Source organism: Notolabrus celidotus, chromosome 21, assembly GCF_009762535.1.
Source record: "Notolabrus celidotus isolate fNotCel1 chromosome 21, fNotCel1.pri, whole genome shotgun sequence".
In the NCBI taxonomy this organism is placed as follows: Eukaryota; Metazoa; Chordata; class Actinopteri; order Labriformes; family Labridae; genus Notolabrus; species Notolabrus celidotus.
In genome coordinates, this window is record NC_048292.1 from 15,544,542 (window position 1) to 15,566,330 (window position 21,789).

Genomic DNA, 21,789 nt, shown 5'->3' on the forward strand with positions numbered 1-21,789 from the left:
TGCCCAAAATTGACTCTGGTTATGGTCTTGATCCTGTACTGGACCATGTTTTTATTTGTAGTACTGATCCTAGTTTAAATTTTGACTCTGATCCTGCCTCTGATACTAATCTTGCTCTGTGTGCTGTCCCTGGTTTTATTAATAAACCTAGTTTTGGTCTGGACAATGTTCTTGTTTCCAATTCTTATCCATTATCTGATCCTCATCTAGACCTTGACCACCCCCTTCCCAGTGTTTTCATACCTTTCCTGGTCCGTCGTAGACACATCTTGTGGACTCTGCAGAGCAGCCTCCCTCTTTGGTCTGACACGGGTCGATGGCCATGCAGACCTGTCCGTCCCCGCTGTAGCCCTCGTTACAGGCACACAGGTGCTGGTTTGGACCCGAGTGGACACAGGAGGCTTGGACGTGACAGACCCGCTGAAGACACGGGTTTATGGCTGAGGAGAAGTGGGTCCAAAAACAATACAAGCGTTTGATTGGTCAGATTAACTCTAATGTAAATCAGGCAGAAAGATAATTACACTGATTTTAGTTTAATATCATTATTATTGTTGTTGTTGTTATTATTATTATTATTATTATTATTATTATTAATATTTTGTTGTTGTTATTGTTGTCGTTGTCTTTGTTGTTGTTGTTGTTGTTGTTAGTCAGATATACTCACACAGACACTTATCTCCAGACTTCTGGTATCCAGGCATGCACTGACACATCAGCTGACCCGTCAGAGCGTCTTCCATACAGCGAGAGTTCTGCTGACAGCCGAGAGCTGAACACTCAGGTAACTCTGAACACACAGGTAACAGGACAGGTAACACACAGAGTTACATGACAGGTAAGTGGACAGGTAACACACAGGACTACTACACTTTTAAAAACTAGAATCGAAACTTACAGGTCACAGGAGCTGCTGCTCTACCTCTGCTTTAGTCTGTTAGATTTTAACAAAAACAAACTAACAGACTCAGACAGATCACTAACTCCTGTATTCTGTGAGTTCAAATTCCTGTTCTTATCAATAACTCCACTTCTGCAGAATATGAGTAATTTAAACCTCAGAATCTAACACTGAACATGAATGTGAAAAAATGAACACACATACTGACCCTGGTCACAGTTTGGGCCTTTATATCCAGAGAAGCAGAGGCAGGAACCAGAACCTGTTAGACCAGAATCACATAGACCGTGCACACAGGAACACACTGCACACAGACACCACACACACAGAAAAATAACAGGAAAAGTTTAATGTGTAAAATATGAAGAATCTAATAATTGAAAGAGTTTTATTGAAACGTACCTGATTTGCATGAGGGACCATAACGACCAGGCGCACAAAGCTCACATGCAGTACCTGCAAAGCCCTCCTGAATGCATCACACACACACACACACACACACACACACACACACACACACACACACACACACACACACACACACACACACACACACACACACACACACACACACATACATGCACACAAAAACACAAACACACACATCTACAGTCACAATCAGCTTAATCTTCGACACCTAACTTGATACAACAACAGAACATTTGCAGTTGAGAGTTCCCAATGCATCATGGGAGCAGTGTTATGTGTTGTGTTGGGTCTTTGTGTGTGTGTTTAATGTTACCTGACAGCTGCAGGTCCCATTTCCTCCAAGACCATCGGAGCAGGTTCCTCTGTCACTGCAAGGTTTGTCTGCCCGGTCAGGACACTCTAAAAAAAAACACACACACACACACACACACACACACACACACACACACACACACACACACACACACACACACACACACACACACACACACACACACACACACACACACACAGGAAACATTTCAGGGGAGCATTGGTTTTTTTGGACAGGAAACAGATCATCCTTCCTCTCTCTGATCTCTACTCGTCATCACTTTGAGCCAGCTCTGTTTCCTCCTCTCTCAGAACAAAGACCCAGACTGTCATAACACACCAAGTGTCAGCCTCCAGTCTAAGAGAATAAAGCTTTATGGAAGTCCCAAAAAATGTAGCTCCTCAAATGTCCACTAGAGGCAGCGTCTAGCAGTGAGTTAATCCCCATAGAGCTCCATGTTATAACTTGTGAAACATTTTCACAGCCTGGTTTCAAAAACAGTCTAGGTTTTCTCACCCACAACTGTCAGTGATGTACATGCTCTGATGATAAATTAACACAGCTAATGTATTCTGGATTAGATTTTTTTTCTACTTTGTTAATTTTTTGTTGTATACAGATTGTCTTTAATCCACAGTTAAGGGGCGGTCTTCATTTTTTAGTTTGCCCAGAGAGCCTCCCATCAAAGCAGCTCTCTGAGTATCAGCACTTTTCTGTCCCGCTGACTGAGAATCAGCATAAAGGAAGGAAGTCCTGGATCCTGCAGGACTGATCCACATCCTGCAAGACCGATCATGTGACTCGGCTCACCTGGACATGACCTGTAGGTTTCCTGTCACAATAAGATTATTATCTTATTTATCCTTTTGTCACTGCTTACTTTTTAGAGGTTATTTATGTTCTATTTTTCTTTTTTAAACATTCATTGTTTTATTTGACTGTTTTTTGTTTGTTTTTGTTTTTGCCTTGGATTTAGACTCTTTTTTTAATTATTATTATAACTTCTTTGTTTGTCCGCTTTTTTATGTTGTTCATATTGGTGCCTCATTTACTTATTATTCTGTCTATTGTCATTTGGTCACACTCTTCTTGTAAAGCACATTTCTTACACAATAAAAAAAAGGATTATTATAAAAATGTACCTAAAAAAAATCTTTAGTTTATAGCTTCTATCATGTTTTACATTGTCAGAGATAATCTAACTATCATGTAGATTATTTGTTTATTTTACTCAGATCATATTCAGACTATCACATTAAAATCTGTTGCTGCTCTCCAGAGGATGAACCAACCGGCAAACTCCATTCTCAAACTATGAAGCCCATGCGGAAGTGTTATAAACTGCAACACATCGAGTGGCTCTGCCTAGCTAATTTCTCTATCGGCACACACTGTACAGGGGTGAGTTTTTTTTCTAAGATATTAAGATTAAAAATTTTTCCCCAAATAAGGACATGACTGACTTGACTCCCGGACGGGAACACAGCTATTGGCTAGGAGGCTTAAACTCTGCCCATTTACGTCACAATCTGCCTGGTTGAGTACCGCATTTCCAATATGGCTGCCGCCGTTGATTGTCTTCAAAACAGCGTTCAGGAACAGATGGGTGACGTCACGGATACTACGTCCATTATTTATACTGTCTATGGTATGAACCCACTGACAGTGATGAACCCTGACCTTCTCTCTGGCTCCACCATAGATCAAAATCAAACCCTCACCAATACTTAAAACAACAAACAATCTGAAAAAAAGGTTTGATTCCTCGTCCCTGCTCCTCAGAGGATGACCCTTATCGTTTTCTATTAATGTGGTAAGCTGAGCTTACCAATGCAGTCTGGACCCCAGAAACCAGGACAGCAGATCTTCACCTCCATATCTCTTTGACACCCGAAGGAGCAGCCGCTTATGTGCAGCGTCATGCTGGATGTTCGGATGTCATAACTGTAAAGACAATATAGGTTTAGTTACTATTATTATAGGAAATACAAATACCTGATGTGGTAACTACCAAGTGGTTCATGGAGGTTTACTAAATTATCAACATGTGAACAAGGTAACCATTTGTGGCGTGAAAACTTGTGCCTACAAATATGACTCTATCAATCACTGAAGCTTTATTTATATAGCACCTTTCATACAAACCAAATGCAAACCAAAGTGCTTTACAGCAATTGAAAAACAAGAAAGAAGCAGAAATAAAACAATGGCAAAACATATCAAGGGAAAATAAAAGTAATAATAAAAATAATAATAACACAAAATATAAAAATTTAAATAACATGAAATAAAATAGAGACTAATGCACACCAAAAATAAAATATGTGTAATTAAAATAAGTTAAAGCATCAAAATTAAGAATACAATTAGTCATAAAAAATTGATTTTAAAAGAGTAGGACAAGAGTTTCAAAATAAAACTCAGGCTAAAGATAATAAAACTGAGTAGATAAATAAAAAAAAAAAATGAATGAATAAATACATAAAAATAGAATAAGATAACAGTTAAAATTACTAAAATAGTAAAGCAAAATTTTAATCAATATTACAATAAAAGGTAACATCAAGAAATGATAGCAACAAACTAAAGCCTGAAAACGCAATATCAACTTCAATTTATTTACTTTTCAGTGCAAGATACTTTTTTGACAAGATACTAAGATGCATCAACAAATCATTGCTACTGCAAAAAAGATATTACTTCATGAAAACAAGATACTAACCTTTCCAAACAAGACACTTCTTCTACAAAAAACTTACTTCCATAAACAAGATACTAAGTCATGAACAAGATACTAACTTATGCAAACAAGATCCTAAACAGATATTATCTTGTGTAAACATATTAACTGGTTCTAATGTATCATAAATGGAGTAAACAAATTAAGAGTTTGTGCAAACAAGATAGTTGCCTGCAGATCAAAGCAGCATGTGTGAACAGGATCAGAACTTGTGTTCATCATGTTTAATCTGCAGAACTTTATCAAACTCTTAGTGTTAGGATATGAAAGTTATCTATGTGATGGAAGAATGTTTGTTTAGCATGTTTGTTTACATAATTTGTTCCTCTGTGTGAGTGTGAGTGTTTACAATTGTTAGTGTGAGAAGTTTTTTATTTTGAAGGAGTGTTGTGTCTCATACTTGCAATCCTTGGCATTGGATCGGGGTATTGGTCTGTATCCTGACGGGCACGTGACCAAGAGGCTGATGCCGCACGAGTGACACGCTGTCCGGGTCCTCAACACGGTTGAGTTTGTGCAAAAGTTCTGAACAAACAAACAAACAAACAAACAAACAAACAAACAAACAAACAAACAAAGAACCACTTAGCTTTCATAGCACTTGAAAAGCTTTGTATAAATACATTTTGCTAATGCTGACTACTGCTCATGCTTAGAGCTGCTGACAGACATGAGAGCAATGAACACACACGAAACACCAGACCCACCATCTATGTTTATGAAGAACAAACAGATTTAAAACTATCCAGGCCAACCAATCAGAACCTCATAAGACATCACGATCAACAGGAACATAGGAACCATCAGAGCATCAGAACCATTAGGACCATCATAACATCAGGGACATTTAACCATTAAGACCACCAGAGCAATCATGAATATCAGATCCATCAGGAACATAACAACCACATGAACCATCAGGAGTAGTAGAACCATTATAACCATCAGGAACATTAGGGCCATCAGAATCATCCGGACCATCAGGGCCATTAGAACCATCAGGAACATTAGGGCCATCAGAACCATCAGGAACATTAGGGCCATCAGAATCGTCAGGACCATCAGGGCCATTAGAACCATCAGGAACATTAGGGCCATTATAACCATCAGGAACATTAGGGCCATCAGAACCGCAGGAACATCAGGAAAATCAAAACCATAAGGACCATCAGGACCATCAGAACCAATAGAACTATTAGATTATTAGAACCAATAAAAAAGAATGAACAGAAACATCAGAGCTATCTAGAACATCAGGAATATCAGAAACATTAGGGAACATTAGAATCATCTGAACTGTAAAGCCATCAGAACCATATGAACGTCAGTGAAATCCGAACGATTGGAAACATCAGGAACTTCATAACCATCAGAACTACCAAGAACATCAGGACCATGGGAACCATAACCATCAGTAACATAACCACATGAACTATCAGGAGTAGTAGAACCATTATAACCATCAGGAACATTAGGGCCATCAGAACCATCAGGAACATAAGAATATCAGAACGACCAGGAACATCAGGGAAATCAAACTAAAAGAATTATCAGGACCATCAGAACCAATAGAACCATTAGATTATCAGAACCAATAAAAAAGAATGAACAGAAACATCAGAACTCTCTAGAACATCAGGAATATCAGAAACATTAGGGAACATTAGAATCATCTGAACTGTAAAGTCATCAGAACCTCATGAATGTCAGGGAAATCCGAACCATTGGAAACATCAGGAACATGAGGGACTTCATAACCATCAGAACTACCAAGAACATCAGGACCATGGGAACCATCAGGCCCATCAGAACCATCAGAACCATCAAGATCATCAGGATCATCAAAACTGTCAGTAACCCATTCATACCCATTCACTCACTGATGGTAGAGGATGCTAATGTAAGGGACTCGTACACATTCACACACCGCTGAACAACGGCAATTTGGGGTTCAGTGTCTGGCTCAAGGACGCTTCGGCATGTGACGGCGGGGGCTGGGATCGAACCGCCAACATTCCGATTGATAGACGACCAACTCTACCCACTCTACCCACAGCCGCCCCATAACACCATAACATCAAGAACACCAGGACCATTAGAACCATTAGGAACATCAGGAACATGGGAAACGTGGCAGAGATTCAGTGTGTGGACTGGAGTGTAAACAGGAAGTGGGTGTAATAACTGTGTTATCAGCTTTATCTGATCCACCCTGGAAACACACTGAAACACAAACACGGGTCCTGGAAAATCCTGGAGTCCTGAAACTCAGCCTTTGATATTTAAGATAAATATTATGAAATATAAAATCTGACATCACTTCAGTTTAGTGATAACAACATCACACATTTATAAATGTTTGTAAAAATATCTTTGACCTAAATGTATAACTTAAAGACAACCTGAGGCCTTCAGACAAGATTTAGAGTTTAACTAAACCCTAATAGATTATTAATCCAACTTAATGCCAACATAAAGAGTTCAGTCATTTAATTTCAATAACAGCTTTTAATATAAAGGTGACTCTAAAAGGGAAATGACAGCAAGAGGACTGAATCTTTCATAATAAATAAACACTTGAAATGAATGATAAAACTTTATTTACACTGTTAAACTATAACAGTCACAATAACAGGTGACAGTGAGCTGTGCAGGATTATAATTGAACAGTTTTAGTTTTTATATGAAGTTTTTTGTCCAATTGCTTTGAATTGATAAACATAAAGTCATTTTCAATTACACACAAACCGTTCATTTTAAAGTCTGATTCATTTTGAAATTAATATTTACAATAAGAACCTGCAGCTGCAGCACACTAGTACTCATTGATGTTCCTTAAATGTAAGTTTAGTGATAAATAAATAAAATAAAAGAACATGACATTAAGTTTTAATTCACTTTTTGATGGAAATGATAGAACTATGATTAAACATTCTAAATTGTATCATCAAAACGCTTCAGTTTCACATACACACACACAGTTCACAGTCTGTTTCAGCCGAGAGCGTGTTAAGACTCAGAAAGCCCGTCTCTATATAAGAAAATAAATGAATGAGTGTAGAGTGTATACCTGTTGTGCTGCAGCCGAGGTCATCTTCATCATCGTAGTCATCACCAGAGGGACAAACAGCAGCTTCAGTCCCCACTCCATGACCCTTGTCCGCTCAACTGATCTCTGCATGCTCTGTCTCAGATCATCCTGCTTTTTACAACTCCATCCACCCTCCTCCTCCTCCTTAACCCCCTCTCCCCCTCTCCCCCTGTCCCCTCTCTGTTTCCTGAGCCCCTGCTGCTGATTCAGGTGATTTTCACTCTGTTGTAACTATGACTTTGTTTTTTTTTTCATAGATGAAAAAGAAAAGATAAATCTGAGTGTGAAGATTAGAGGCTAAATAATGAAATAATGAAATAATGAAATAAAAGGTATAACTGCTGAGATATATATATATATACAGATTTTGTTTTTATATAAACAGTTTAAATTAAAGCGTTATATCTCTGAGCTGTTAATAGAACCAGGTGGTGATGAGATGTGTTCTCACCTGTCTGGATGTCTTAACATTCATTTATAACATAAGTAACACACATATAAGAGCAGACACATACTAAAGAGTATATAACATGTACAGCACGTGTCTCTATCTAACACACACACACACACACACACACACACACACACACACACTATAACAGCTGTGCTGACTCTGATGTTTATCTGTACAGTTTGTTTGAGGTTGTTCATGAGTCTTTATCAAACATTTGTTTTTACATTCAGCGCATATTTTAATATTCCCATATTTAACACACACAGCATTATAATGGATGCATGGATACATTTGATGTATCTACACTTTGTGTGTGTGTGTGTGTGTGTGTGTGTGTGTGTGTGTGTGTGTGTGTTATCAGTTTTGTGTGATGACTGAGCAGAAAGTTTCAGGAAAGAGAAAAAGAGTGGCTACAGGATTTCCTGCTATTCACACTTCACAGACACACAGACACAGACACAGACCCCCCCCCCCCCCCCCCACACACACACACACACACACACACACACACAAAGACACACACAAAGACACACGCACACGCACACACGCGCACACACACACCCACACACACACACCCACACACACACACACACACACACACACAGTGCTGAATGGTGGTATTAACAGTGCTGTTTGTTTTATCATGAGTCACTTGTTGAAAATTTCGATCAAAGTTCCTTCACTTTATCATGATACTCTCAGTCAGTGTGTCACATTGGATTATATTTAGCTTTCTCTTTGTATTATCTCTATCATAAAGACCCGGCTCACCAGAAATGTGCACTACTTTACAAACGTGCCCAATACTACACTTCCTGCCTTCTCTACGTTACATTTAATTCATAAAAATAATAGCACATGTAGCTCTCCCTCATTTATTCTCATCATCAGTCTTTATGCCTGTTTACTTATTGAAGGTAAAATCTGGAGTACTGTCATCGTGTTTATTTGGAGTTAAAGGTTGAATCTTTCTGTCACCGTTACCTTCTCTTCAGCACTGAAGTTTAGTCTTCTTCTTCTTGTAGTTCTCCGTTCCGTCCACTGGGGGGCAGAGTGGCACTCCTGGAAGCTCATTAAGAAACAGAGAGGAAGTCACCACTGAAGGTGTCTGACATATTGGGAAAAGGAGGATTGAAGTGATATATTTGTGTATTAATAAATGTGCAGGTGCAAATCTGTCCATCTGTTTGTGAAATATGCTTTATGATAAATCAATTTAATATGTCAGAGTGAGTTTGAAAGAGATTTTACATAAATAAAACTTTATTGGAAAAATAAAATACAAAAACATTTTGTTCACTTTTTGATATTCATTCATCGGGAGTGAGATTGTTTCTGAATTCCTGATCAAATTTGTGATTCCATGAAAAAAAAAGACTGTTAAATGTTCAATTTCTTACAGTCTTTCTCTTCTCTGTAAAAAATAATCACTTCATTTTATCTCAAAGATAAACTCTGTTCTCTCCTACAGTACAGATCCAGGAACATTTTGTGCCTGATCATTAAAGTCTGAAAATTAACCAGAATCCTTTTAGAGTTTAGCAAACTAAAAACAACAATTTTGTTGTTTTAACGTTCAGAAGAATGTGTTAACATATATATCTGCACAGACGATGAAGAGCCTCAAAAACTGGCAAATGAACAATAAAAGTAGGTACCCGATCAATCACATAGTGAAGTTTGCAGATGACATGGCTATGGTTGGACTAATCTCCAACAACAACGAGTCTTTGTACAGGCAGGAGGTGAAAGATCTTGAGGACTGGTGCAAATTTAACAATCTCTGCATCAATGTGGGGAAGACTAAATAGATGGTGGTGGATTTTATGAAGAGAGGCCGCACCCCTCATCACCCCCATCTCCAATGACCTCACGTGGTCCACCAACACAACCAGCACCATAAAGAAGACCCACCAACGCCTGTACTTTCTGAGGAGGCTGAAGCGGGCTGGCCTCAGCCCTGCTGTCCTGACATCTTTTTATCAGTGTGTGGTGGAGAGCACACTGACAGCATCCATCACTGTCTGGTATGGGAACTGTTCTGTGGCTGATAGATGGGCACTGCAGCGAGTGATCAAATCTGCTCAAAAAAATACAAACAGCAGCCTCCCTTCCCTGGAGGACATTTATGTCAGAGGGTGCAGAGGCAGGGTATCGCACATCATGGAGGACCCTACCCATCCAGCACATGGACTGTTCCACCCCATCCCCTCAGGCAGAAGGCTGCACAGCCTAAAAGCCAGAACAACAAGGCTAAGGTGTAGCTTCTTTCCAGAAGCTGGGAGACTTGTGAACTCTCTTTAGGTCTGTTCTCTGCACTTTACCGCTGTGGCTGCATGCACACATTACTGCACCTCCTTGCTGGCTTTAAACTATGTTTTTATATTTACTTACTGTAGGCTTGAGGTTATGTATTTATTTCTTTATTTGTAGAGTCTACTTTTAGCTTGTTATCTATTCTGTATGCTGTAGGACCTGAGTGATGTGTTATGTCCTTCATGTTTTTAAATGTGACTGAATGACTTTTTTCCGTTTCTTAGCACCGCTCGAGTGGCTGCTTGTTGCAGCAGCTCTCTCTTCGTTGTTCTTTTTTTCAACTTTTTTTTTTCATATCTGTTTAGTTATCTTTGTATTTGGAGCCTGTCATGACCTTTAATGACTCATTTGTTGGCCATAGACACCAAACTGGCTACATCTGCAGTGGTTTTTATGCTATTTTTGTTCGTGTGTGTGTCCGGAGATCCTGCGTGTATCCATGGTAACATTGTTTCCATACGAGATCAGCTGTTAGCAGCCAGTAGCATGTTGATGCTTAACGATGCTAGGCCCGATGTTCCCTGCGAGCTGAGGAGAAGGACGCAAGGGTACAAGCTTATTAAGGCGACATCAACCTGTCCTTCCACCCACCGTTATGGGGAATGTAAGATCTATCTACGATAAGGTGGACGAGCTAACCCAGCACCAGAGGGAATACTGGCAGAGTAGCATCATGCTAACAGAGCTAACACTGGACACGAATGCCACATTGGAAGGATTTCACCTGCTGTGGGCGGACAGGATACAGGAGAGCAAGACTGAACACACTGGTGAAGAAGGCCAGCTCAGTCCTGGACCCTGTGGAGGTGGTGGCTGACAGGAGGATTATGGCCAAGCTGTCATCTTTGATGAACATTTATTTTTCTATATATATTCTTGTTTAAATTCTTGTACTGTACACCTTTTTGTTTGCTGCTGTAACTCCATGAATTTCCCCATTGTGGGACAAATAAAGGAGTATCTTATCTTATCTTATCTTATGACAATAAAATGAACCTTGAAAGAATAAGATGAGGTGAAATGCTGTGAAGTCTCTGATGATGTCACTGCTGTGGACCAATCAAAGGCCATCACTCACTTAATTTTATGATCATTATCCATTAATCTTGGACTCACCTCCTCCTCTGACGTACCTGTGAGACCATATATAACTGATCTTGATCTCCAGGTGAGTTCATCTCTAGGTGTGTCTTTGTTTCACTTCCAGGTGTGCTATTTACAGGTGTGCATATCGTTCATGCTCTCGCAGCGCCTGCAGCGCACGTAGCAGCACCAGACGAACTTGCACTCGCAGCGTTGTACGTGTCTCACCACGTGTGTGTTGTACCCGCGCCCGCAGCACAGCAGGTTGCAGCTGTCCGAGCCCGTGGATGTGCGGTTGCATCGGCGCCCCCTGGTGCCGGCCACCCCGCGGCGCCGGTCCGCCAGGCAGTAGTTTGGAGACTTGTTGAAGAAGATGAGCTGCTGTTTGTCCACAGGGGGGCGACGCTGATCCTTCCTCCTCGTCTTCCTCTTGGAGCGGTCTGACACTTGAACGCTGTTCTCATAGCGATCCTTCAGGTATTCGCCCACGTGGTCAAATGGCGCCATCATCCTCCAACACGTCTTCACTGCACAGGATCCAGAGACACCATGACAGCGACAGTCTGTGGACATTGTCTGCTCAATGGCCTAGAGGAGGAGGAGGAGGAGAATACGATAAAGATTTTATTTGAAAAGGGGCTCAGATTTGGCCTAATGGTTTAATTGTGTGACCATGCAGCGGGCTGCCTTAGGTCGATTCCAGCCTGCGGCCCATTTCCTGTGTGTAACCCCCCTACTCTCTCCTAGTATCATGCTTTATCCACTGTCCTCTCCTCTCTGAATAAAGGTGTTAAAGCTGGGGTTGGTAGTCAGATTTAGATACACTTTTTGTTGTACTGGTTAAAATCATCTTTATGTCCTGATGGCAATCAATACATAATGTGTTCCTAAAAAAGAGCGAAGAAAAGCTGCTATCTACAGCCGGAGTAAACCTGAGAAAACACCAACCAATCACCGTTTTTGGGGTCCAAAATATGAAACCAATCAAATCCCGTCCTGCCGTTCTGCCCGCCTCCTGTGCGTACATGTCCACGGCGTTCACTCCCCATCCCCTGCCTCTGCTTCCCCTGATTCTACTGACTGCCCCTCGCTCGACCTTGGGCCTGTCCCCTCTGACCCGATGAGGTGCTTTGCTCAGGACTGTAGTCCGGATCAGAGTCTAAAAAGCTCTCACCACGGGGCTCTGACAAGCAAAAAAATGTATGACATTTAGTAAGTCCTACAGAAAATGTACATGTATTAGAGCATCCGTCCAAACGCTGTAGTGATGACGAGCCGGTTCGTGAACACGTTGAGCTTTAATAACCGGTCACTGTCGGCCGTGATCACGCCAACCAACAAAGCAACAATCAATGTTTGAATGAATGAAGAACTTCTCCTGCTTGTTTCTCCTCTCTCCCGCTTGCTGTGAGTTGTGAGTACTAACAATAGCCCTTGTTTGTTTGTGTTTTTAACTTTCACGAGGATCGGTTTTGAACAAGTCACAATCATATTGTCATGAATCAGTTGCGCAGGTGCATGTAACTGGGGGCATTGTTTCGGAGGACCTCTGAGCGGCTCTGAGGGGAGGGGGGAGGGGTTAGACAGAGTATTGAGGAAATGCTACATTCAAATTCATGCTAGATTTCTGTGACTACCAACCCTAGCTTTAAAGCCCAAAATGTAACGTATAAAAAAATGTAGTTGTTCTGACAAAAACACACGCACGCACACACATGCGCGCACACACGCACACACACACACACACACACACACACACACACACACACACACACACACACACACACACACACACACACACACACAAAGACACACAAAGACACACACACAAACAGAAATGATATTAACCTTTAACACTCAGACGTTGTGGGGACTTTATATTTAGTCCTCATATCGAGCAGGGACCTACCAGTGTGACTGTGTTCATCTATATGTAAGTTCGGACATGACATTAATAATATGATAGTAATAAAGCCCCACACAGTCCTATTTACTACCTTAAAATGTTTTTATGAACATCATCTTTTTCATTTAAGCCTGTATTGAATCTGTGCAAGAATAAATGACTTCAATTCTTATAATGAAACAATCAAACTCCATCACTCCACAGCGCCAGTATGGTTCAGACTTCACATTACACCTTTGAGAATTTAATTATCAATCAAATCAACTTCGAGCTTGCAGTTTCACCCAACCAATCAAATTAACGTCTTCATGTTTTCCTCACCTGTCGTCCCACCTCGCTGTTATGTTGGTTCATGGTGCTCTGCGTGTACCCTCCTCGGGTCGTCGACGTGTTTTTGGCGTTATCCATGAACTTGCGGCTGAACCAAGTCCCGTACTGGATGTGATCCGAGCAGCCGCCCCAGTGCCAGCCGTCCACCGTCGAGCCGCCGCCCTGCAGTCGGGCATCACAGCCGCACTCTGTCGTGTTCCCCTGACTGCAGGAACGCGTGACGGCATGGACCAGCCCTGCTGCCATCACGGCGTAGATAAACGCTGTCTCTTTGGTCCCTGCAGGGCGAGGGAGGGGCCAGTTTGAGATCACGAATTTAGGAAATAAGACAATCTGTAGAATATTCCAGTAGATCGGACTGATTGGAACTGAGTAAAACCTGTTAATATTTAACGGAGTTAACACATTAAGGAAGTTAAAGTCTTAGTAATAACTTGGTCTTTAGATTTGATGCTAGATGGTTTGAAATTTCTAATATTCAGATGAAAAAATTCTATTCAATCAAACATAAAAACATTGTGAAAAAAAGCTCAGTAAATTCTTATTTGAGATATTTTCCAGAGTAGTTTGGTCCTCCGTCATGTCACTGATTAATGACTCACATGTCTTTGATATTCTGATTCCAAACTTGTGATCGGTGCATTGTAGACAGAGTACCACCCTCAGATTTATATCTTCACAGTCAGTGTGTTTACTTCCTTCTAAATACAAAACATGTTTTCATATTTACTGGGACTTTAGGGGTGTTTTTGTATTCAATATGATTGAAGAGTGTGTCTGTTTCCACTGAAGTCCTGTTTATAAAACACAGTAAATATTGGCTGTGATGAGACAAACTTAAGCTCCATCCAGTCAGACCTTCTTTAAGATTTTAAAGGTTTTTCAGACAGATTTTTGGGCGTCATTGATCTTCTTCCTGCAGGACGTCAATGTTTTTAACAGAGACTGACTGAGAAAGGCTGTTCTTATGCTAACCTTAACCCTACTGTTATGTTGCGGGTCAAATTGACCCTTTTAAAAGTCTATTTTAGGTAATATATGCCTTCCAAACCAGTTAAATACAGCATGAAATCTGGGCAGTATGTGACAGAAGAGGTGTCGTGTTCATTTATCAGCATCAAAATCAAAATGTAAGATAAAATAAACAAAAATCAATGTAATGTAAAACTATTGTATTTATATTTAGGGCTTTCCAATGTACATTAAAAAAGTTTTAACATTAATTTTAATGAAAAACGAGTGAGTTATCCTCATTGAACCATGATCTGTGAGAATTAAAGAACACCCATGGACTACATTTTGATTTAAATGGTTCGTAATGGAGTTAATAATGAGATTCAAACGATATGTATTGGGATTTTTGGGGGTTCTGACACTTTTGGATAATTGAATATGCGCTGGGTCAAATTGACCCAGGAACATTATTGCTGATCCAGAGAAACAAACAAAGCAGGAGGGTTAAAGAAGGTAGAATAATTTAACCCTTAACACCTCTGCTCAGGGGAGTTCATGGTCATGGGAGGTCTGAGTATGATCTGGAGTTTTAGTCTCAGATACAGGAATGTTTTCCATCCTTGTGAACATTATTAGTCATAGATACAGATGAGTCTAAGTGTCCTCACCGCTGGTCAGCTCGTGTCCGAACACAGGCGGCTGCTCGCTGGTGGAGCAGTTCCACCTCTCGTGTCTGAACTGACTCTGGCACTCGGACACGGCCAGCCGGGCTCCGTCCTGGATGCTGGGCAGCAGGAACGGCTTCTTCCGGCACAGGTCCCGCTGTCTGGGGCTCAGAGGGAGATTAGCACAGCCCAGCTTCTCCGTGCCCCCTGCCGAGGTCACACCCAACCACCTGAGGAGAACACGTGTTAGAAACCACACTGAAGCAGGACAGAGCACCCAACCTCAGGCAAAATATTCAGGTATCAGGTATAAAATATAAAATATAAAATTGTATCATAATAGTTCAAAAATAATTAAAATATAATTATTATAATCGATAAAATCTTGTCATAGTTCTGTGCTGTAAAACTGATGTTTCTCCTCACATTGTACCACAAAGAGAGCAAGGGAAAAGAGACGGACAGATCATCAGGCTCCACATGATGTTTGATAGTTATTATATCATGTGATTTACGAGGGAATACTCATATAACAACATAAGTGATTTATTTTTAATGGAATTTAAAATTAAGGCACAGCATGTGTATTTCCTTCAACAGAGAAACCTCTTTATTTTGTCATAAAATCATACATTTTAGGCCGAGCTGAGACTCTTGGTTCCCATAGTTTATTTAAAGACAACATCTGATTGTTATAATATAGGGGTCAAACATGTGAGCAGAGTTTCTCTCTGGATAATAGACAGAGTCAGAGCTAAGACAGTCTGAGGAGATCCACACAGAGGAGGGAATTTTAGTTTTTTAAATTGGAATTTGGCTTTCTCTGATCGCAATTTAAATCCTTCAGCTCACATTAACGAACAAAGACTGAATTAATGACGCAAAATACAAGTTTGTATAACAGCTGTTTTTGTAACTGTTTTCCTGAGACACCAGACTTTATTTTTTTTTTACCTTTAATTATAGTTTTTGTTAATACATACGATTCAGTTTATTAAATGTGGTACAGGCGCAGTTTTTATTGGTGCTTAGTAAATTGCATGAATTTCTGGTGAATAACAGTCCTTAAAGAAAGTTATTTTCAGCTTCAAGTCTTATTTCTTGTACCCCGGATTAAAGAGTGAATCATTTTTAGTATTAGAAAAAATTAGAATTATCTAATACATTAATATAACAATAATAATATAACATTTATATTTTGGAAAATTCTAAATATATACATTTAAATATGTTTTTCGACGGAATTTGACTTTAATGGATCTCGGGATGTTGCATAAAATCCGCGCACCACACCTCAGCTCAGGTCCCGAACCTGCAGGGCGGACACTCAAATACTCACATCCAGCTGGAGCTGCAGCAGAGCGGACACACGGACACCAGCAGCAGGCTCAGAGTGCACATGTGTCGGACTCCTCGGCTCCGAGTCTCCATGTCCTCCTCATGGATCTGATCCTCCTGGCTGCGCTCTCAGTCTGTCCATCAGCAGCATCTGACTCATACTCAGACCCGGTCCAGGAGCAGATTAATGGTCCTGGTCCTCATTAATGATCCCAGTGCCTACTGCTGCTAAAGATGATGCTGATGATGATGATGATTATGAAGAAGATCCTCCGAAAACAGTCTGATCTGCTCTCGGTTTAGTTTTCACTCTGCAGGGTTAGAAGCTGGACCTGGAGGACCAGTCTGGATAAAGAGGATCCTTATTGGGTGATCGAAGTTTCCAGCAGCTGACGTCAGAGCTGGACGATGATTGGACGGACAGAAGCTGCAGAAAGTTTCTCCAAGTTTATGTAAAAAAAAAAAAAAAAAAATCTGAACTTTGATCCGTGGTTATAAAAATGTGCTTTATTTAAATGCAGCTGATGTGATGTCAGTTTTATCAGACAACACATGGTGAACCTCCATGCTCAGTCTAGTTAAATTAAAGATTAATAACAGATTTAAAAAAGATAATTAGATAAAAGTTAGAAGTTAAAAAAGTTAAAACAAGAAGCAAAGCCGGTGATCCAGTTTTCTGGTACAAAAAGGTTTAAAGACAGAGATTTATTGAAATGTATGAAGACACAGATTCTGCTATTTTGATTTGTGAAAAACAGATTTTAAAGTGAGATGACGCAGATAAACAGAAGACAAAGTCAAATAAAAACTGATCTCATGTCTTCACAGTCTTAATAAACCATATAGAGGAGAAATATCACATTCATAAATCTTTTTTCCAACATGTAAACATGTTCAGAGATAAGACACAATATTCATCTGTAGAAAAATATAGAATATTAACAAATAAGACCTTTCTTTGTCATGAGAAACACATTATCATGGAGACTTTGGTTTACATTATCATCTGATATACACAACAACAAAATAATATACAACAACGATATAATACAGGATGAAAATATCATTCACAACAACAATTTCTTACACAATAATGTGATTGAGGTATAGAAATATATTCATTTGTGGAGAGACATAGAGCCTGACGGAGAGAAAGAACATCAGTGTCAAAGTTTAAATGTGAAATATTAACATCTGATGTGACTGAACCTTAATAACTACCCACTGAGATTTACTGACTAGCTGTTCTACACTAAGACTAGTTAAGCACACAATACTCTAATAATGTTGCTAGTGTGCACTAAAACTGACCTCAGGAGAGAGTAAATACACTACAGAAACAAGCTGCTGGAGAAACAACAGCTAGTTAAGTGCAGATTAAGTAATTATAACATATGGGGCGCTGTTTGTTAAGTAATGCACACTGAAAATAACCGCAACATTTCTCCACATTTAGCTCCAAAACGTGAGAAAAATGTAGAGAGAATTTTTAAAAGTCACAATTTTTTTAATCACATTTAGAGGAGTATTTGCGATCTTCTTCACATTTAGTTTCGTTGTGAAAAATACATTAAGTTAAAATCAATGTTAAATCCAAATGCTAGATATAAATTTAAATGTTAATTATAAATGCATATAAATATGAAGCTTTTATTTCGGTACTTCCGGTAATTTGCATATCAGCTAAATATTTAGGATTGCCGAGCAACATTTAACATTTAGATTTATCTTTAATATTCATATTTTTATTTAAAGGCCCTGTGAGGAGTTTTGAAATGGCTGAGAAACAGACTGAAAATGGTACTAATGTGTCTTTATAACCTTCAATAGCAAACAAGACCATCAGCAGCAACACTGGCACCTTCTCTGTTGTAATTTTGAATGCCTGAAACCACCCTGGGGGGGTAGGTGTCAGACCAGATGATGGACATCTTGCTTCAGAAACAGCCTTTATTTGACTGTTTTCATGGAAAATAATCACATTGCCTGATAAAGTTGACTGTTAAAAGACAACAGGATGAGGCTTTTGTTGAAAACACTACTTTTGCATGTTTAGGACAAGAGATAAGAGGTATCACTTTGTCCACAAGGGGGGGCGCCAGAATCGATACAAAACAAGAGTTCCTCACAGTAGCTTTAACATTTAGATTTACATTCAATATTTAGATTTATATTTGGCATTTGGATTTATATTTAACATTTATATTTATATTTAGCATTTAGATGTATATTTAGCATTTAGATTTATACTAGAATTTGGATTTATATTTAACATTTATATTTATATTTAGCATTTATATTTATATTTAACATTTATATATATATTTAGCATTTTAATTTATATTAAACATTTAGATTTATATTTAACATTTATATTTATATTTAGCATTTTAATTTATATTTAACATTTATATTTCATATTTAACTTTGATTTATATTTAACATTTAGATATATATTATATATATATTTTGGAGCTAAATGTGGAGAAATGTTGTTGTTATTTTCGGTGTGCACAACTTTACAAACGGCGTCCCATAGTAACAAGAACTCAAACTAGCAGTAATCTCGTAGCTGGCTGGATAAACTGGCTATATGTCAAGCTAACAGGTGCTCATCTAGTAATAAATATTCACTCTACATTTGTTAGTAGTTAACACTAGAAAGCAGCAGCTACTTGAAAGAAACTCGGCCATGTTAAAAACTTTGTTTGTTAGCATTAGACCTAGCTATAACATAGCAAGGCTAATACACAAATATATTAGCTTGGACACATTGGAAACACCTGGTATGTAACAGAGATTAGTTAGAATACTTTGGACACTCAACATTAGGCACTATCCAGTGTTCATCTGGAACTGGTCTGTGCATTTCACGTGTTAGTAAATGGTTATTAACTAGCGGTGCTTTATCATCAACCAGTTATAACACAATAGAGATCTGCTCAGTGCTCACACATTGCAGGAACAAAACATCAGTGTTGAAAAAAGTGAAAATAGTTACTATTCCAGACAAACTAACTTATTGAAAAGTAGCAGGTATAAACTAACACAGTCTTTGTGTTCTTTTAAGAATGGTTAGAACACAGTAAAATCGAATGCCTACATAAACTAGCTAGTGTCCCTTTAAGACTAAAGAAGGTGTACCAAAACCAGATGGTGAACTTCAGAGACTTGTAGAACTCAATATAATTCCCATTACTCATTTTTACTTAATGTAGCTGATGTACTAGATAGTACACAGTAGGGGAACTATCATGAACTAGCTAGCTAGTACACTTCAAAGACTAGCGGGCACACTTTGGATTGTTTTTTAGTTTACTACAGAAAGTAGCAATAATAGTAACGTGTTATAAACGGGTTAAACACATTATTAACTAGCTCTTACATGTGATAAACTAGTAAGGTCACACTGTCAACTAGTAAGTGCACGTTTATAAAACTAGTAAGTGCACATAACATAGTAGTTAGTGTACACTTTAAACTAGTGTGTGCACATTAAATACTAGTTCATGTTATAGACGAATGAGTGTACGTTAATAACTTGTAAGTGCATTAAATAAACTAGTAATTGCATATTATAAACTAGCTGGTGAGTTGTAAAACAAAGCTGGTCTGCCCTGAAGCTGTCCTTAAAAACTTCATCTGCAGCATCACAAATAGTATCGTGTTTGAAACACAGTGAAATTAAAAAGTAAAATGTTTTTATCGCACAGCGCGAATCTGCTGCTGCAGAAACAAAAATACTGACATGTTTATGTTGAGTATTAAAAAAATAAACTTTGTGTTGTGTTTATTTGGTTAGTGTTAATCTACAAACTGGACATGAAATAAACAAACTGTAGCTTATAAATGACTCTGATGTCTCTCTCTGAGTGTTTTGCATTGATCAGGGAGGACACTGAATGTTTCAGCTTGGACCGTAAAATATAAAAAATATTATTTTACAAAAATTAAAGTCCTGTCACACCTCAGAGGTCTCCTGAAGAAAGAAAATAACTATCAGAGACTTTTCTTTTCACTCTGTTTTCATCCTTCAGCAGAGATCCATCCATCCCCCGTCTCTGGGACCTGCTGACCTCTAGGTTCAAGTCCTGCTGCAGGTGAATGAGACAGGTGAGTCCCCACATACACACACACAGATACACACACACACACTCTACCTCTCTCTCACTCGCTCAGGTGTTCAGTTCCCGGTTTTAGGACACAGGCGACTAAGTAGGATCTCAGAGTACACCTGGTTCACTGGTCCTCTCACATGATAGGACAAGGCTTTGGGCCACATCTCTTGATCCATGTCCAGCATGGCCGATTGGCTGCTGAGTTCAGCAGCCGTTTTAGTGGATCTGGTTCTGTTGGTTGAGGACGTTGTGTTTTCTGAGAGGATTGAGGACTCAATCTTCTCCACCTGAAGAAGCAGAAGAAGAGGAAGAACAGGAGAAGAAAAAGAAGAAAACAAATAGTTTGATTGTTTAGTAACAATGTTCAGCAGATTTAACAGTCAGGTTTTGAAGTAAGCAAACAACTTCTCTGGTTTGTCTGAGGTTTTGATCAGGAAACTTTAAAAAGTTGACAAACCTCTCATATAAAGCTGTGTATCATCTGTGTGAAGTGTTAGCATGCATAGTTAAAATAAGGAGGACCCAGGATGCTTTCCTGAGGAACACCATGATAAACAGAGATAATCAAACTGTATCACATAATCTTTCTCTGTGAATCAGTAAAAAAAATAAAACATTGTCCATATGTTGATTGAGTTAGAGTATGACTTTGAGTATGATTTGAGGATTAATATACTTTTTATTTACTAAACTATGAACTTGTGTTACCTCGTGAAAGTGGCAGGCACAGCGTCCCTGCAGGAACTCTTTGTACCGACCCATCGTGATGCTAAATGTGTCGATCACCTCATACCCATGATGCTTTGCTGTGGAGATGATATCACTGTTCTCTCTGTAGAGCTGCTGGATCTCTCTCTGAAAGATGGGTAAACAAAATCAGACAAAACCCAAAATAGATCTGAGTGTGATGAAGTAAAAGATGATCCTGTCAGTTCTTATGCAGCCTGAAACAGAAACGTACCAGAGCGAGAGAGCGGATCCCGTCTACAGGGAGATGGAAACCCATCCCCAAAGATTTCACCACCACCAGGACATCACTCAGAGACTCTCTAGAGTTCAAAACAGAGCAACAGAAATTACAGAATGTTGTTATAGAGACCACAATCCTGACTTTGATACCTGCACCAACTAACAGAAGGTTTGGGCCAAAC

The 21,789-nt window shown here is 39.2% G+C and overlaps 3 protein-coding genes across 3 annotated transcripts in view; all 3 read right to left on the reverse strand.

Annotated features, from left to right (window-relative positions):
- Nucleotides 1-7,580, reverse strand: part of stab2 (stabilin 2) — a 69,405-nt gene extending 61,825 nt beyond the window's left edge. The window contains exons 1-8 of the mRNA XM_034674168.1: nucleotides 7,454-7,580; nucleotides 4,784-4,908; nucleotides 3,472-3,587; nucleotides 1,644-1,729; nucleotides 1,304-1,370; nucleotides 1,110-1,205; nucleotides 668-790; nucleotides 244-440 (exon numbers count right to left, since the gene is read on the reverse strand). Coding sequence (XP_034530059.1) covers nucleotides 244-440; nucleotides 668-790; nucleotides 1,110-1,205; nucleotides 1,304-1,370; nucleotides 1,644-1,729; nucleotides 3,472-3,587; nucleotides 4,784-4,908; nucleotides 7,454-7,564 — 921 coding nt within the window. The 5' untranslated portion in view covers nucleotides 7,565-7,580. The remainder of the gene's footprint in view (nucleotides 1-243; nucleotides 441-667; nucleotides 791-1,109; nucleotides 1,206-1,303; nucleotides 1,371-1,643; nucleotides 1,730-3,471; nucleotides 3,588-4,783; nucleotides 4,909-7,453) is intronic.
- A 3,775-nt stretch (nucleotides 7,581-11,355) lies between these two features.
- On the reverse strand, nucleotides 11,356-16,847 carry wnt16 (wingless-type MMTV integration site family, member 16). Its single transcript, XM_034673935.1, has 4 exons — nucleotides 16,522-16,847; nucleotides 15,186-15,412; nucleotides 13,555-13,841; nucleotides 11,356-11,915 (listed from the first exon to the last, which is right to left on the reverse strand). The coding sequence occupies exons 1-4, from the start codon at nucleotides 16,611-16,613 to the stop codon at nucleotides 11,457-11,459; spliced, it is 1,065 nt and encodes a 354-aa protein (XP_034529826.1). The 5' UTR covers nucleotides 16,614-16,847; the 3' UTR covers nucleotides 11,356-11,456.
- Nucleotides 16,848-18,998: 2,151 nt separating this feature from the next.
- cped1 (cadherin-like and PC-esterase domain containing 1) overlaps nucleotides 18,999-21,789 on the reverse strand; it is a 30,111-nt gene continuing 27,320 nt past the window's right edge. The window contains exons 20-22 of the mRNA XM_034673067.1: nucleotides 21,600-21,687; nucleotides 21,347-21,493; nucleotides 18,999-20,925 (exon numbers count right to left, since the gene is read on the reverse strand). Coding sequence (XP_034528958.1) covers nucleotides 20,704-20,925; nucleotides 21,347-21,493; nucleotides 21,600-21,687 — 457 coding nt within the window. The 3' untranslated portion in view covers nucleotides 18,999-20,703. The remainder of the gene's footprint in view (nucleotides 20,926-21,346; nucleotides 21,494-21,599; nucleotides 21,688-21,789) is intronic.